The 18,553-nt window shown below is 45.0% G+C and overlaps 1 protein-coding gene across 2 annotated transcripts in view; it reads right to left on the reverse strand.

The window, feature by feature from the left end:
- Positions 1-574: 574 nt before the first annotated feature.
- Positions 575-18,553, reverse strand: part of FAM222B (family with sequence similarity 222 member B) — a 34,500-nt gene continuing 16,521 nt past the window's right edge. Inside the window, exons 2-3 of one of the 2 annotated variants that reach the window (XM_066563586.1) lie at positions 9,077-9,204; positions 575-3,003 (exon numbers count right to left, since the gene is read on the reverse strand). In XM_066563586.1, the coding sequence (XP_066419683.1) occupies positions 1,430-3,003; positions 9,077-9,158 (1,656 nt within the window). In that variant the 5' untranslated portion in view covers positions 9,159-9,204 and the 3' untranslated portion in view covers positions 575-1,429. The remainder of the gene's footprint in view (positions 3,004-9,076; positions 9,205-18,553) is intronic. The other variant, XM_066563587.1, reaches the window with a different exon arrangement.

An 18,553-nucleotide genomic window follows, 5' to 3' on the forward strand; every position in this document is an offset into this window, starting at 1 on the left:
GAAAGAATCAATGCATTTATTTTTTTAAACTTTTTTCTTCTTCTTCTTCTTTTTTTCTTTTTTTTCTTTTTTTTTTTTTAATTTCCAAACTTGATAGTGATCATTATGTTCAAGTATTAGTCTCGTTAACAGAGATGAGGAATTTTCTACTTACAATAAATTCGGCTGTTAGAAAGGAAAGGGATGTTTTGGTACACAGAGGAGAACAAGATGCTGAGGTTACCCAGTAGTTAGTGTCCTACAGTCACTGACTCAACTGGCTGCTGGAAGTGACGTGGGGAAGGAACAGAAGGAGTTAGGCACCGAGACCCTGGGAAAAAGGGATGTTAAAAATAGCTTCACTAATTCCCAGGGAGAAGAATTGTTCCATTAAATCCGCTGGGGTGTTCTGATGGAGAGGAACAGGGGACTGTCAATCCCACAGTGGCTTGTGAGAGGAGCTTTGATTCAGACCAACCAACTCCCATCCCACAGCGCTCACTGCACTGGGGATGGGCTGAGCTGCATCTCCTCACCCTGGCAGTAATTCCAGCTTCCAGAGAAGTGGCTGAACCCTTTTTGGAGTTGTCAGTGGGTCTGGATTTCCTTCACACGAGGCTGGCCAGACTCCTAGCAGCGAGGGATTCAGACAACATGAGCTTTGAGGCTGGTGGAAGGGCACTGGGGAGGGGGAACACGAAGAAAGGCAACTCCCCGTGGCTGCCTTCATCCCACCCGCCGTTCCCCTCCTCATACCCTGTCCAGAAAATACAAAGTGTCAGAAAAATCTGCCAGAGACTTTTGACTTTGGACAAAGTCTAAATGATAAACATAGGCAAGAAACAGCTGAAAAGCTTCTCCCTCTATTAAAGCCTAAATACATACCCCTAGCTGGCTCTTTTCAAACGTAGGCTCTTTTTCAATTACACAGGCCTCTAGACAGTGCAAATGGTCAATGTTTAATGCATTAATGAAATGGGCTTTTGAGTTGAAAACAAGCCCTACTCCCTGACAAAATTCTGTTGCTCTTAATCTTGTGAGGAAATTGAGATGGAAATGGAAGCAGCTACACTACCTCGCTCTCACTGGAGCACAGATGTGGCTGCAAAACCCTGCAGCAACTCAACCTCAGTCCAGCGAGGAGCTGCTCAGCAGAAGGCAAAAAAAAAAAAAAAAGCTGCACAAAGGGGGAATCTGCTGTGAGGAAACAGCTGTGGCGTGAAGTAGTGTAATGAAATTCTTTGACACAAAAGGCATGTTAAATATTTGATGCATAAAGGAGAGAGATAACATGTAAGCAAAGCTCTTTAAATATACAGTATGTCTTCTTCCAATGGGTACTATAATGATCACACAAGTTTGCAAGTTAAAAACGCCTTGCTTATTAATTAAAATTAAGACTAAAACCTATAATTTTTTTTTTTTTTTTGTCTGTGAAAGTGACTGCAGCCTATCTATACCCTGGGTGTTGAATATGAAGATTTCGACTATCGGTTGGTTCAGGTGCTCGGTTCATGGGAGGCCGATGGACTTTTCCCAGCACGGCCATGCTCTGGTCTCGGAAGCAGGACTGCTGGAAGTCCCCACTTAGGTAATCCATGGTCTGCATCACATTATTCTGGCTGGATGGGCCAGCTCCAGCTCTGTAATGAGTTCCTCCTGCACAATCCAGCGTCGCTCCCGCTGGCTGTCCCCCATGGAAAGGCATGGTGAGGTCCTGGGACCCAGAGCTGTCACTGTTGGGCGTGGGCAGAATGTTATTCCAGAGGGGCTGGAAATAGTGCCCATTGGTATATGGCAAAGGTCCCTGCAACCCGTTCACAGGAGGAGAAGGCGTAGGCTTCTCGATGGGGGGCTTCAAGCTGAAGGACTGGCCCATGCACAGTTCTTGAGGGTAGTTGGAAGTTTTGCCAGGGAAACTCTGCCCTGCAATCTCTCTCTGAGGGTGCTTCCCTGCGAGTCCAGCAGGCCCAGCAGCATCCCCACACATTTGCTGCAGATGTGCAAGCTGGTGCTGGTTCCACGCAACCGATTTGATTTCGTTCTGGTAGGCGGGTGGCACCCTGTTAATATTGACCATGGGCACATTAACAGAGGCAGGAGGAATAGCAGCAGCAGCATGGTCGACAGGGTTTACTACACAGGAAGGCATGGGTGTAGGGACATTGTGAGTAGATACCCTGGTACTTGCATTGATAAGCAGGTTGCGACTTATAGGGCTGGGGTTTGCGATCTGTCCCTCACACACTGAGGTAGTGCTAATGCCAGCTCTGGCCTGGCAGAACTGGTTAATCTGGTGCACAATGCTGCTCAGGTCCGGTGGCTGGTTCTGCTGCAGGGTGGCAGCCATAGAGAGGGGAATGGTTGAGGTAGACACGGTCACATTCGGCGGCGCGTCTGCGTCCGGCATCTTTCTGCCTCCGTGCAAACCCGGCTGCAGCAGCGGGTTCGGGGCGTGCTGCAGGGTCTGGTGTGCCATGGGCTGAGGGTGCTGCAAGCCCTGCGGCTGCTGCTGCTGCTGCATGTTCTGCGGGTGCGGCAGCGCCTGCGGGATCCCCTGAGGGTGCGGTAAGCTGGGTGGCTGTGGAATACCCTGAGGGTGCTGCGGGATGCTCTGGGGGTGCGGCAAAGTCTGTGCATGCTGGAGAGCCTGCTGGCGAGCGAGCGCCTGGGGGTGGGATAAAGTGCTTGGTGCAACGTAGGGCGTGGAGGGGGGGTTCATCATCGCCTCCGGCAGCAGGCGCGCGCGCGTCCCGTCAAAGTCCTTGATGATTCCCTTCGCTGGGGATTTGACTATGGCCAGCAGGCCGGTTTTGGTGGTGGCCTGAGATGGGTAGGGGCTGTACCTCTGGCCCGAAGTATCGAGTCCGTTCACAGTACGGCGTATGTGTTTCCTCTGGGGAACCTTGACGCTGTTCGGAAAGATTTTTATAGTCAGTGGATTGTTGGCGACCTTCTTAGCATAAGCATCCAATTCTGCTGGGGTAGGATACTGTGCAGATCTCATTTTCTGTGTAGTGTCCCCTGTGGAGAAAGGAAATTGGTCAGTTCTGGTAAGCAAGGGATCAAGCCCAGGGCAAGACAGTCACACAACAAGGGGAGAAAATCTCCAAGGATTCAAGAGGCAAGGAAACTTCATCCTGCCAGACCAGCGGGTCATGGAGCAGACGCCTCATTCCCTTTATTACCTGGTGACCAACACAAGCCCCAGTTCAGCTTAAGGCAAGACCTGCCCGGGGGAGGAAAACAAAACCATGTTCTCATCAGAGTATGTTTGCAGTTGGACAAAAACAGGTAATGTGTTATAAACATCAGACTGTCTCCAGCTGAAATATTCCTCACAGCTTGCAGTGGTGGGCTGGTTTTTAGTCTCTTAATTTAAGATGCCTCCTCATCACTCTTCAAACCATTCTCAGTATTTTTATCGTGGAATTCCAAATCAGAAAGATATGAATTAAACATGAAGCCCCTGCAATCCTGAGGTGGGAACCATACTATGGTGAGCTGACCTTGGCTGGGCACCAGGTGCCCCCAAAGCTGCTCTGCCACTCCCTTCTTTAGCCAGGCATGGAAGAAGAAACACATGGGGTCAGAAAAAGGAAGGGGAGATAGCACTCGCCAAAATGGACAAAACAGACCTGGGGAAATTAGTTTAATTTATTACCAATCCAATCAGAGTAGGGTAATGAGAAATAAAAACCTCTTCCTTCCACCCCTCCCTTCTTCTGGGGCTCAACTCCACTCCTGACTTTCTCCACCTCCACAGCACAGGGAGATGGACACAGCTGCCTCACCATGAGCTGCATGGGAATCTCTGCTCCAGAGCCTGAAGCATCTTCTCCCCCTCCTTGTGCAGTGCCCTGGGGGTCTGTGCAGAGCTGTTCCTCTCACAAATCCTCACTCCTCTCTCCAGCTGCAGTTGTGCAGGTTTTTCCCCCTTCTTAAATCAGTTGTTCCAGCGGTGTGTCCATCCTGGAGCCAGATGGCTCCATCAGAGACAGGGGAAGCTCCTGAGCAGCTCCTGCATCCCCCCACTACCAAACCCTTGCCCTGCAAACCCCACGCACATCAAAGCTTCAGCTCAAGCCTCCATTTACACCCCACTCCCTTCCTAGGTGCTGACATCTGAAAGCACTGAGTGTCTTTCTGTGCATTAGGAAGCTCTTGTCAGCCCAAACTCAGCAAATGGAAGGAGGCTGATTATTTTATGGCCTGCAATTATTTCCTCAGCTGACTTTTCAAGGTGGCACCTTGCTAAGGACAACATCCCCACATCACATGGCAAAGTGATGTGATTACCTCACAGGATTAAAAACATGCTAGTCCCCAGACAGAGACAAAAGCCTCCTGGAGACAGAGGTGTGGTTCCACTTCCTCTGATTTACCAGATACCTACCTGGCTCACAAGCTCCAACTGCTCCTGCAAAGAACTTCAGAACTCTAGGGAAATGTGTGTGTCTCTTGCCATAATCACATTCCAAGCAGAGAGTTGGGCTGTTTCCCACCACAGCTCTGCTGCCTAACTCCTATGGGACTCCTGCTGATTTTATAATCTTCAAATAATGGCTTGCAGCTTTGACAATCCAATTTAGCTTTTGCTTGTTTCCCCCCCACCACCTTACCTTGCAAACAGTTCACTGGAAAAAAATGCCCATCCTTTTTCCTAAAATTTTCAGCATCTCTGTGCTATTTGCTGTGCTAAGAGAACATGGAATGTGGCATCCACCCAAGAATATCCCAGCCCCATATCTGGCCCTCTGACCCAAGGAAATTTAATGCTCCAGCAAAGAGCATTCTGCTCCCAGGCAAACAGCCCTTCCTCTTGAAAATCCACCTCTGATTCTTTCAAGCAAATTGCCTCAAAAGATGAGTACCAGCCACTTCTCTCTTTGCATCCTGCAGCTTCCTGTTGTCACAGATGAGGGAGAGAAGCTCTGCTCTAAGAGCTCTCACTTTCAGAAAAGAAAGGTCAGAAAATGGAAAATAGAATGGATACCAGAAGAAAGGTTAATTACGGAAATATTAAAAATATCTTTTTGTGAAATAAGAAGCTTTACAGGCAGTTTGTCTCCCATCTCTAGCACAGCTCGTACCACGGCGCCAGTTGTACCTGTACCTCCTGTGCTGCCCAGACACTGGCACATATCATCCCTTTCTCTTAATCAAAGGAAATATTAACCCAAACATCTCTCTGTGCACATCCCTGTACCTGTCTCTGCAGGCAGGTGTTTATATCTGCCCTTTTGAGAGCGCTGCTGTGCTCCTAACAGAGAGGAGAGCCTCCGAATGGCATTTGCCAGTATCACCCTGCCTCAAAAGCCAAGACCTTCATGAACTCCCAACCTTTATTTTTAGCATTGCCCACGCTCATTAAGGTCTGTTTCTTCCCCAAGACATGACCCTGGCAACCCCCCCATGAACCAGAGAAGAATCAAAGGACAAAGGAGCCCATACCTGCCTGTGTTATGGTTTATGTTATGCTTGCAGACACTGACACATTCTATTTTTCAGATGAAAAATTAAGGAGATACTTTAAGACACCTTTGCCATCAAAATTTCCCAGCCTGGTTTACATTTCTACAGGCAAATCAGTGAATTAAATATAAACACTAAACAGACACACTGAGTGTTCTTTTATCCAAACATCTGATTTTCTGTTACACAGAAGTTTCAGGAAGCATCTAAAATATGGCTGTTTGAACAGGCTGCAGCCATCAGTCAGTCAGACACACCTCTACTCCCAAACCTGGAAGAATTCCTTCCTCTGAGAGAAAATAACCCCTCAGCTAAACTTAAATAACACCCCAGCATCAAGTCTGGCATCCTACCAAATGCAAACCACCTTTTAAATCCCTTGGATGGGATCTTCTGAACCCAACACCATTCCAAACAGCACCTGGTTTATGCACAGGTAAGATGATGCTCCTTTTACTTCAGGCTAACTCAGCCATGTTACTCAGGCCTGAAGGTGATGTATTTCTGAGAGCCCCAAAGTGCTTTGCTAGTAGTTCCACAGGCAAGATTCCATGACTGTAGTAATTAAGGCAGTAAAATATTAGAAGAAAGGCATTACACGGCGAGCAAGAATCTGAATATCCCATACAAATACCCCACAAACCAGTAAAGAACAGTTAGTTCTGGTAACTAAGTGAATGAAAAACCTGCTAGAATAGTCTGAAAGAAAATGCTGGAATTGGAATATCATCATTTGTGTGCAAGAGGAAGAATTCCAGATCAGGCCATAATAAAATGATGAGGCAACGGCAGAGGAAGAAGCTTCATTAGGAGAACAATGGGATGAGCTCCAGGAAGCTCCCTAATGGTGAATGCAAGGCAGAATACTTTCATTGAAAAGTAATTATTTCATGTTTATCACAAGGCAAAGCTGTGCATATGAGCAATTACCCCAATAAACTGGTGAGCTGCAGGTTCACAACTCGTGCTAATCCCGTGGCAACCGATTCCTCTGGTCACACTCCTGCTCTCACCACTGCAGCTATTTTTGTCATGGAATGAGACAGATTTCCCTGCCTCACCTCAGCACTAATGGAACATCTTTTAAGTGCATTTCACATTAAGACTTTAAAACCCACTGCTTTTTAAAAGCTGCCTATGGTTAAATTTTCATTGTCATTAAACAAAATACAAACAGGCCTTCAGGATTGCTACCTAATGAGAGCTCCTGCACTGGGACGAGCCAGAACCAGCTGTGTCCACCTTCTGCATTCACCCCTCAATTTTAGCAGTTTCTCTAAAGGCTTTACAGAAAGAGCCCTCCCCAAAAGACTCAGTTTAGCTGATGATCCCACATTCAGTCCAATCTTCTCTTTTCTGATGTCCCCTCCTAACAAAACACTTCCTAAGAAGCACCTTTCACTTGATTTTGTACCATTGTCACAGAAAAATGACCTTTTTTCCTCCCCAGAAGGTTTGGGACTGCTGCTATATCCAACAGCAGCTGCAGACACAACCTGAACAATCCTGCCTCAAATATCCCAATTGACCAGTCAGGTTTATACCGGAGTCACTGGCAGGAAGGAGAGAATATCAATACTGGCCCTGTGAGAAATCCCCTGTGTGGAAAAGGAATTCCAGGGTTAGCCTGAACTCAGGTTGGAATTCAACAAAAAATACTGAGATTGGAAGTCCTTTAGCCACCAGTTTCTAAAGGAAAAAATATGTGCGTATTAATCTACCAGACTCCTACTGCACAGACCACTTGTAAGAACAAGCCCCTTATTAGAGAGTGAATATGGAAAAAAAAGGTAATTGAGCTAATATGGATTTCTGAACACTAATGAGAAGTCTGATCCAGAAAACGACACTTAAAAATTATTTATACAAACACTGTAAGTCTGGAAAAAGGCAATCCTGTGGAATTCTGTAGCTTTTATAAAAGCAATAGCACTATTATTACAGCCTGCTTCCACCCCCCATCAAAGTCTCAAGTCACTGTTCATTAAAAAATGCTCATTAACTCAGCTCTGCCCTGGCCAGGGGCTGGGCTACTCATGCATCTCCAGCAGAAGAGAAATGCACCAATTAATCCTGCCCACATCTGCAGAGGGGCTGAGCAAGGTCTGTACCAGCAGCCTCATCTTCCATAAAATCAGAACAAACCCAACAGCTGAGCATTACCACTGCCAGCCCGTGCCTGCCAGCTACTTTATGTCCTAAATTCTTTGAAATGCAGCTCCCAAAGCTCTTCACTGAGCAGGACACAGCAATGCTTTCAGCACATGGATCTGCAGATCTCCAAGAAACAGCATAGGTACCATCAGGTGAGGAAAACTGCCCAACATACCAGCAGGTTGCCTTGTAAAGCTGTAATTAGCAAATACCTGATTTATGCACAGCTGCCCTCACATGAACCTCAACATTTTGCTTTCAGAACTAAGCTCTGACAAAGAAATCTCACGCAATGCACAGACCTGGGCACATCCTCACCCCACAGGCAATGTTCACACTGGAAACAGGAACAAGAAAGGAGGGGATGCCCAGTCTGATACCATCACCAGTCCTTTGGTGAGTGAAGATTTTTATTGTTGTTGGGTGATATTATAATTACCAAGCCCATGGAGTCAGCAGAAGTGCTGGGGGGGAGCTCAGGTGTGTATGTGAACCGTGTCAGTCACTTCTGGCAGGACCATGACCATGAGCAGGTCACTCTTAAGTGCAAAATTATCTTCCCTATTTATTTTCTGCAGCATCACAAGCCTCACTGTAAGAACAATTTAGCTACAAGTGGACTGTAAATCACTTGGGTTCAAAAAGCAATGAGTGCATCAGCAAACTGAGATCTCCCAATGCACATTTCAAACACAAGAGACAGGTCACAGCCCTAAGAACCAAGTACACAGACCTTACATAGAAATCTTGGCATTTCTGAAATTTCAGCTGAACAATCAGTGTGCTACTTCAGCGATAAAGAGGAGAGACAGAGTTAAAAAAACCTCTAGTCAATAAACTTACATTCCCAAGCACAAGTTGTTCTTAAAAATACCAGTACAACTATGAAAAAAAATGACTGAAGTTATCAAAAAAGAATTATCAGAGCACTCTGCAGACATATTTTCAGAGGCACCAAAGAGACATCAGAAGAAGATGGAAACTTTGAACTTTAGTAATTTAGGCTAGCTCACTAATATTTGCAGTATAAGCCCCAGGTATGTAGAGCAAGAGCTGCTGACCTCAAAAGGTTTGCATTAGACTGATCTAACTTTTATTGGCGTCTACGAGTAATTGCACGAAGGGAAGCGAAAAAGACTGAGGAAAAAGTTGTGCTGAGAAGCAAATCAGCTGGCACACTTTTAGCACAAAACCTTTTCAGCAGAGAGGCACGAATCTCACAGGAACCTCACTTGCTGCATCCTGCTGTGGTTAAATTAACCTTTTCAGAGCCAGGAACAGAGGAGCTGCACACATGTGAACCTCTACAGCCATTTCTCAGAGCCTTTATTGACAGATGCCTTGAAGGCATAACAAAAGAAAGACTACATTAAATAGTTTTTCCATTGTATCCTAAATGTTTATGTCACAGCGGTACCAGAGCCAGATTTAACAGTTAACCACATCCTGCAGACAAAACATCACTCACATTTCTGAAGTCCAGTGTTCATCTGCGTGTAAGAAAGAAGCTGAAAGGAGAGGTCGCCTGGTCCTGGCAGACAGGCCAGCATGGCAGACAGGCACTAACACAACATGGGGCATTCACTCCTCTGCACACTGCAACAACAGAGAGACAATTCAAAGTTATAATACAAGGAGGAACAGAGAAAAGAAAGAGGCAAAGAGCCATCCCTGGGTGAAGGCCTGACCAAGCACAGATGCGCGACCGCTGCTCCAGCCCTGACTGCATCTCCTAACAGCAACGGAAATACTTCAAGAACTGGGTCATCTGCAGGGTTAAAACCAAAATAGCTGCTGTGCTCTCCTCTGCTGCTTGACACACAGAGAATAATCCATAGCTCTGTCCTCACATTTCAAAGGTGGTTGTTATGAATGGTAAAGGAACCACCATCACTCATTTCACTATGCTGAAATGCACTGCTATCCACCAAGGCAACTTCTCTGGAGAAACTCTGTCAACTGCTCTTTTTGCACTTAACAAAAAGGCATGGCATGCATAAATTGAAGGCAAAGTATGCAGCACTCTGCCTTGTGGCAAGATTAGGCTGCATGCTACAGCTTGTAATTTCTGTGGTCCATTAGGCTGAAAGATGAATGGCTACAACTTCCTTCATTTCAGCAAAGATTTGCTAACCCGAGGTGCTGTGGGGCAGGTAACAGCAAGATGTGCACAAAGGGGCTGCAGAGGTGCCACCATCCTCTTCTGTTTGCTCCAGCATTTAAGAAATCAAACCTTGAAATGGAGCACTAAATCTCTTTGTACACAAACATGGCACAACTCCCCTCAAATCCCACCACTGCTGTGCAAAGAGGGATCCCAGCAACAAGGCTAACTGGGGCTCAAAATGTCCAATGTTACCAGAATTACAGAGATTTAAGCTGGAACAAGATTTCTAGAGGCCATCTGGTCCAAGCCCTTGCTCAAATGCTCCTGGCTGCAGCACTTTAGAAAGTTCTGGGAAACGGGGTGACAGAACCAAGCTGGAGAAATCAGATTTTTTTCTCCTTGTCCAGATCTCCACAAGCATCAGTGCTGCTATACAGAGCAAAACACCTAAGGAGCAGCTAGAAAGGCTTTGGGACTTGTTATACGACCTCCAAAACATGGGAAGAGTTGAAGGATTCAAGACTTGTAAGGTGATTTAATTTTAGTCATTGTTTCACAAACCCCAATTAAAACAACTGAGAAAGCATTCAAAGATCAAAAGGGGCGGAAGGAGAAAGCTTGAGCCCAGACATGAGAAGCCACATCTGCCAAAACCTCTAAGAGGCCACTTCTGAAAGAGTCTCACTGCTGAGACGGCACAAACAACGCGATGACAGCGATGTGACACTGTCGGCACTGCCACCTTCACGCTCCAGAAACCTCCCACAGCAGATTTCTGCAGAGACCTTTTGAATGCAAAGCCAGCACAGGCCAGAGTGCCCATGGAACCTGGCAGCAGTGGAGTGAGCAGCGTGGACACGAAGCTTTCCTGCAGCACAGCAATTACTCACTGTGTACAGCTCATTAGCTCCATGTTTATGCATCTCCTCAGCTCAACACGCAAAGGTTGATTAAACCAACAGCCAAGAAATCTCATACAAATATTAATTTATGAGAGATTCTGCATCTTCACTGAGTGCTGTCCAAAGCTGACCGAGCCTGCTGGGTGCCACTGTGACTAACAAAAATAGTTTTGGGCACTGAATGTCGGTCTGACAATCGAGGCTGTTGCCCATTCACCCTTCCCACGCAGAGTAACACAGACCTGGTGCCGTGAGAAACACACACAGCACCTCACCAAGGTGCAGGGCTGACAGCACAACCACTAACAAAACACATTTGTATCATTCTCCATTTCATTCCGAGGAGACAGCAACAATCTGCACTGCACAAAGTCCAAGATATGTAAAACCTGGTAAAAGAAACCTAAACCTGGATTTTCTTCTGATTCTCTGAAGGAGATGGAATTCTTGGAGTCTTTCAGAAATGATGACTGAAGACCTGTCACATCCACAACATCAAGGAATTGCTTGAGGAACTGAAAAGTTGCTCAGCCTTTATAGATGAGATGCAGTCATGACTGTGGGTACACAACATTCAGTGAAACTTTGCAAACAGCCTGTGGGCAGCGGCTCCTCGTCCCAAATCATGCCCAGCAAGACCAAAAAGACAAAACAAGAATCCAGCTCCTTTTAATCAGAAGACAAAACCACTGTGAGTTGTCAGAGCTTTACCTGAGTAAGCAACAGAAACACCCACAGTCAGCAAGAAAAAAATAATAATTGTATTTTCCTTTTTTTCCTCATTTCATCAACTTCAGAAGGCTGGCACAAACAAGACCTATTTCTCGGTGAAAAGCAGACAAACAAAATTAAGAGCCTTCACTGTAGACAGAAAAACAGATCACACTATTCCCATATTCATCTGAGCATCCACCTTTTACTCCAATAACGTTTGACACCAAGCAAGGATTCACTTCCTATCCCTGCAGGCCCAAAGGAGGTCGGTGTCTAAAACATTATTTAATTGATGGCAAGTTTGTGTGCAGCCCTGAAAGAGCCCAGCCGTGCTCTGACTGAGGGAGCAGCATTTCTGGCAGCAGGATGAGGGGAGGGTTTGCTCACCTGCTCCATCATTAACGCTCATTAGAGCCTGAACTGTGACGCTCTCAGAAAACCTCTTGCTCAAGTGCCCCAGCGAGGTGCACACAGCAATAAACAGGATAATGGCACATTAGAGAGAGAACAAGTGATTAGGAGTGGTCACAGCATTCACCTCGGAATAGCCAGGCTCCTGCTACATGACAACAGTGCTTCCTTGAAGGTCAAAACATGTATTTACAGAAGCTTTAGCTCCAGTATGGAGAGCAATGTTTTAGAGAGAGCTATAAAGGCAAGTTGTTCCTGCAGGCAGATAATCGTTTTAGGTAATGCCAAAGGTTCATAAAAGACTGAGGTGGCAATAATAATTTTAAAGGAAATACTGGACTTACAAGAAATAATTTGAAGTGGAAGCCTAAAAATCACTCTTTCAGCTTGATTTGCAGTAAACAAATTGGTGACATCTAGGTCACTGCTGAGCATTAGAAAAAGAAATTCAGACTTGTACAGAAATGCTAACCATAGCTCCATTGCTGAATTTCTCATTATCTTTTAAATCCCGCTTCAGTTTTTCTTCTCTATGAAATCAATACTGGTTTTCATAATTGAGATCTCAGTATTTGAAAACAAACACATTTGAAATATCTTGACAAGGGCCCCTTTTATTTTTTTCTAGTTAGAAATTAATTAACATTTATTCCCTTTGAGATACTCAGCACCTGGCTACTACTTTCTGACTGACTCTTCCCCAGCATGAGCTGGCATGGACAACTCCAACTCACACCAGCTGAATTGAACTGAAATCCCTGGCATGGATTTGGGATGGAGGTGAGCACTACTGGCTGCCTCAGGATTGGCAGCTGGGCCCATCAGCCCCTCCTGCTTGGGTTCATTCCTTCTAATTAGTCCAGAGCTGGAGATGAACTGAACTTGGCACATCAGGACTCCTCACCAGCAGATCTGGCTCCACGGTGGCGACTTGTGTGGGCACCAGCACCTGCAAAGCTCCAACCCCTCCAAGAATGAACACTGTGCTACTGGGGGAACTGGAATGGAGAGGGGTTTGCACTGTACCAGGGTCAGTCACACTGTCATCTAAACCAGTCAGCTGCAAACTGGAGAGTGATCTCACCAGTAGGCTGTGGCACCCAGCCATGGAGGGCTGTGAACCATGAAAACTTCAGTTTTTAAACTGCATTTTAAACAGATTCTGTACATCGGCAAACGCAGCTCAACGAGCTCTGTCTTGAAAAAAATATATATGAAAAAGGTAAAGCATATCTCTAGAGGAAAACAATCATTAGATTGGAATAAATAAATAAATACCCCTCTTTGAAGTGATTTTAATCTAATCTGGCTGCGGGATATAATCTTAACAGCACACGTACTGCAGGATGCTCCACAAAATAGCAGGTTTAGACATGTGAACAGATTTTTTTTCTCCTAAGATTTATTAATAATTAAATCAAAGCATGTTAAGCTTAAGAGGGATTTGCAGTGGTTGGGATTTGGAGGTAACTGGCACATCTTCACAATGACTATTACCTTCAGCCTTACTTGCACATCAGGATGTTTTCTGGTCCAGGCAGCACAGTGTCCCCTGTCACCACAAGGCTCACCAGGATGGAAGAACCCACTGCCCAGAGACACCCCTGCAGAGCTAGGAATCAGTTCCAGTAGAACTTACCACAATGTTGCCTTTCTTGACTTAAAAATTTATCATTTTCTGAATTATATTCAACATTTAGTATTTATTGCCTCTGTGCTTCTCAGACCAGGTGGCACTTTTACAACCTAGAGTAAAATCTAGATGTAAAGCAACTACTAGGAAATTTCTAACACGGTTTTATCATCACATAAATGGACCACATATACAGTTATTGCCAAGTTTTTAGATACACCAGCCTCTGAAGCTCCTGAGAGGCCTTACAGGGAGAGAACACAAAGGAAACAACTCCCCCCAAACCACCCCTGGCCACTGAAACATGGGAAACTGAGCTAGTTTAGAGGAAAGCGAGCTGGTAAAGTCTAAAGTTAGGTTCCTGAAAGTAAACACACATGTTTGAAATTCCACGATTAACTGTGGGCTTGTTCACAAAGCCCCGAGGCCAGGAGGAAGCTCGAGGAGCATCCACCCACACACAAAAGAAAAAAGCTCCAAACTATTCCAACTTTCCAGCACCCTGGGGTCCCGAAAGCCTCTGTGTGAGGGTTGTTAAAGGCTTGTGGCTGCTGGGCTTTGCTCCTCCTCTGCCCTTCAGTCACAAAGCACTTCCATCAAGTTCCATCCCCACCCTGAAGTTGCAGAGCCACGGGTGGGATTTAGGGCAGCCCCCCGAGCAGCACATGCCAAGTTCAGAGCACATCAATGCTGCAGGCAACAACAAAAACAAACCCGGGCTGGGAAGTTTCTTTGGTACAAATGTCTGCGAGAGCTTGCCAGGAAACGTAATTGAATCCGGGCCAATTTTCATGCTCAGAGGGAAACTCAGTGTCTCATTTACCCCCCGGCAGGCTGCTCAACACCAAGGAGAATAATTCCTTTTTCCTCTCCCAAAGTAACCTAAAATGTAGGGGTTTCAAAGACTTGTTCATGTCAATGGCAGACATTGAACCCTCTTGCCAAACTCAGCATTCAACACAACTCCTTCCAGGCAGCCATGCTTTGCTTGACAGTGTCTAGACCCATCCTGCAGGCTTCCTGCCTTTTTCCAGCTCTAAAATTGCCCTTTATTTTTGAGCACTTACCAGAATGGCCCTTTCCCAGGACTGCTGAAGAGCTAGAGATAAATCTTAGCGTTTCCTGGAAGAAAATTACCAAACTAGCACTGTATTCATCACCGGCTGGTATCACATCCTCTTAATGCTTTATAAATGGAAAACTGCGAAACAGTGGGCAGAGAAGTTGCCCTCTGAAATGGCAATAAATCACAATAGCATCGAGTGGACTTGGGGATAAATAACTAGGAAACTGAACAATAGAAAGTCGCCTTTTGTAGCACAGGGAGTGCACTGTCAGCACCTGCCAACACAGGACCTTTGGCTTTCTGCATTCAGGTGGACCTTTTGTGGAGCCCTTGCAACAGTTTCCATCAAAATCAATTTTTGCTTCTTGCCATTTAATTAACTATGATTTTGCTTGTAAACCACGTCACCTTTCAGGCTGACCTCCATTTATAATGTTACTCAGGCAACAAAATTAGTTTGGTGGGGAAGGCAGGGAGAATTTAAATGCTGCAACAGCACAGCTCTGCTCCTCTCTCCGAGCTGGGATGGCAACGCCCAAAAAGGAAGAAAAAGAAGCAGCTTTGGGATAACAGCACTTAAATGGAATATTGCTCATATCACACTCCTCATGCCCAAGGGCTACCACTGAAGGCTTCTAGGTGAGCAATTTGGAACAGGATGCAGTGCACTAAAAAAAGCCAAGGAGGCAGCTCTCAGCTTCAGGTATTGCCACGTGTGACATCAGCTCCATCAAATTCACTCCTCGGATAAAGCAGCAGCCAGCTCAAGGTTATGATCTTTGAGTTTAAAAAGCCTTTTTTTAGGTCTGTCCCAAGAGATTATTTTAAAACACAGTACAACGCATCTGCCAAGGAGTAGAACAGTTGGCTTTAATTGTAAGATGGATTTTTACATAGCTTCTGACCTTTCATCTAATTGAGGCCTGAAGAAGAAAAAAAAGAGGAAAAGCTATACGTCACTTCAGTTATTAAAATCCATCAAGCTCAGACTTTAGCCTTGGGATAACCACAGCCAAAAAACTGACTTGCAAGTAATTATCACTGCTATCTGCAATAAAAGTTAATTGGACATAATTGAACTAAAGCCCTAATCTGAATGAAGCTGTTGCTGGCAAGAAGCCTGCTCCTGCCTGCACTCTGCAAATGGAACTGCTAGCAGGAAAATGGACAAACACGAGGCTGCTTTACAGTCTGCCCACTGCAAATCAGAGCAGTTCTGCAAACAGCTCGTTAGCTGGGCCAAGATAAAGCCATTATGAGGGCCTGTCCTCACCAAACACACCCTCCAACTACACCCAAACAGGGCGATGGTACAGAGTTTCAAAAAACAAGTTTCAGTTTTATAGACCTCTTAATTACAGGCACTGAAACACAAGATTCACGTCACCAGACGCTGTTTTTATCAGCTCCTGAACGCTGTCAATACCAGTACAAATAATGTACTTTTTGAGCACGTAAAGATACCGACTCAAAAGGTTTTCAGTGCTGATAATTTACCACCTTCATGCAGTTCAATAGCCTTTCCTGTTGTAGGACCAGCTTCTTTCATCTCTGCAGCAGAGCAGACAATTAGCTGCTTTCTGTGCTCAGCCCATGCAGGTGGCTGGGGGAAGGGTGCGTTCTACTCAATTCCTGCTGATTCGTCCATTTATATTTTGCATTTTTGTTAACTAACAGACCAGAAAGCGGTTGTCAAATCCCATGCTACTCCAGAACTTCTTTACAATTTTAATTATTAACACTCTGTCCTTCACCAAAGCATATCAAAGCACTTAACAAACATTACTGAAGCCACATAACCACTCTGACACAGGCAAAAACTGCACATGACTCCTTATACTGTTTGCTTCAGGTTTTTGGGCCATATTTATGTTAGAACAGTGGTCTCCTGATGATGGACTAGTCTATGACAGCAGAGATGGAGGGAAGTATCTGGCTCACCAGAGGTTCCTGACATAATTTTGGATGAAGCATTTAATCACCTGATGCCACGGTCACTCCTTATTTAAAGGACAGCAGTGGGTGACAGTTTTCTACCACTGAAGACTGTGAAGCAAATGAAACTGCAAAGCATTTAACACCACCTTGACTTCTCACATCAGGCTGACAAGGTCAGAGTCTGGACAGTCTCCTGAGGACAAAAAATGGACACAGATCACCTTTTCCTGTCCTGAGCACCACTTGCTCACCCCTGCTCCTCTCCATCTTCACAGCCCAGAACAGAACTTCAGAGATCAAGAAAGCTGCAAGGAAGAACCAGTGACATCAATTCCCTTTCATGACCCAAATCAGTGGCTTACTTTACTTTGCTCAAAGCCCTCACCTCTTTTTAAGAGTATTTTTAGATTTAACTCTGTATTCTGCAACGTGGCAGGAGCTGACAGACAACAGAGGAGTAAAGTAGGTCTTGCCAGGTGTTGCAGGCCACTTCTAAGGTGAAGGAAAGATGTAGAAAAGACAAGTCGGAACAATTGTAGGGCCTGGCCAAAGCTTCAAATGAGAATTTCTGGCTGTGCTTGAAACACAAATACTAGTGGTCAGTTGTGAGACAGATGAGATACTACTTTTACCATGGGAACATATGCAAGAAATAGGAAAATCGACCTGCCTGAAGTCAAAAGCAATTTGAATAACTTTGTATCTGCCTCCTCTCAATTTTCACTATACTAAAGTGCTCTGACCTTTAATTAACTTTCTCCTTTTATATGGTAACTTCCAACTTCAATTTTTTCATGCTGTACTGGTGGGAAATGGGGATGAAGACACAGCCTGGAATGCATTTTATGGGTGTATATGGCTCCATGGATATTTGGAGAGGGAGCAAAGATGCTCCAGTTGAACCACAGCAGTTAAGAGCACAGGCCAGCACTGTCATCAAAATAACTTGCCCTGGATATCAGGCTTATATTTTTATTTTCAAAATGCAAAACAGACTCCCTACCCTCCGCTGCAACATTCACAAAAGATCTCATTTTCCTCAACAAGATACTGTCAGGCACAAACAAATATTCCTTCCTCCAAAGCACCCATTACCCTCAGGGCAAACTAAACCCAACTTTTTCCTATACATGCTTGAGCAGCATCTCCAACATCACAGCAGCTCTGAAATACAGAACAAGACTTACAGACACGGGCCTGCCTGTTCTCATGTGAACATGAGGGAAAATTAGGATTAGTTGAGATGACTTCCATCCAAAGGAAACCCAGAACAGCCCAGCCTCTACCGAACTACAGGATGCTGCTCACACATACCCCAGTGGAGGTACCACGCATTCCCACCAACAGACATTCTCCATCCTTTATGCAACTTCCTTCTGCCTTCAAGTGATAAGAAACCAAAATACACACTGACCCCTTTCCCATAGGGGACAGCCTGCAGTTATAACCTCAACATCCTCAGCAGGAACAGGGTTATGTGCAGCTTTCCTACGTGTTCCATATGTGGGAGAAGCACAAGGCCATAATTCTGGGCTTTCCTTCACCACACAGGACATGCAAGAAATGTCACTTCCTCATGCCACTCTTGGGCAGAATTCCTCTCTCTTGGCTTTCTTGCTTTCCCAGACTTGAAAAGGAAGTTTTTCTTAGGTACAGCAAACAGCTGCTTAGGCAAAGGGGAAAGGAAACATGAAATAGTTCCCTCTCCTGTGGCTACTTCACAAAGATCACCAGTTTCATTATCTCTTCTCACTCCACACTTACTCTGTAAAAGCCCTGAATTAAGGACTTAATCATGACTTACAGAAATCTTTGTGGCTGCACATGACAGAAGGAAGACAGTTTTTCCTTCTAAAATATTGTTAGAAGTTACAGATTACGACAGTTCCTGGGTAGGAAAGCAGCTATCTTTCCCTGTTTATTCCAAGCTGATTATTAAAAAAAAAAAAAAACCAAAAAAAAACAGAACTAACTTTGAACAAATTTTACCTCTATTCAACAGACAAACAACAGAGCAGACATTTGTTAGCTATTGAAAAATATGTTTTGAGTCCTGTTTTAAAAATAGATCCACTTGAAAATGAGAAATATTTGCAAATAAGATGATGCAGAATGCATTATACTTCATAACAAAAGAAAAACTGAACTTGCATATAAAGGAATAAAAATAGGAA

Source organism: Molothrus aeneus, chromosome 20 (assembly GCF_037042795.1).
Source record: "Molothrus aeneus isolate 106 chromosome 20, BPBGC_Maene_1.0, whole genome shotgun sequence".
Taxonomy (NCBI): Eukaryota; Metazoa; Chordata; class Aves; order Passeriformes; family Icteridae; genus Molothrus; species Molothrus aeneus.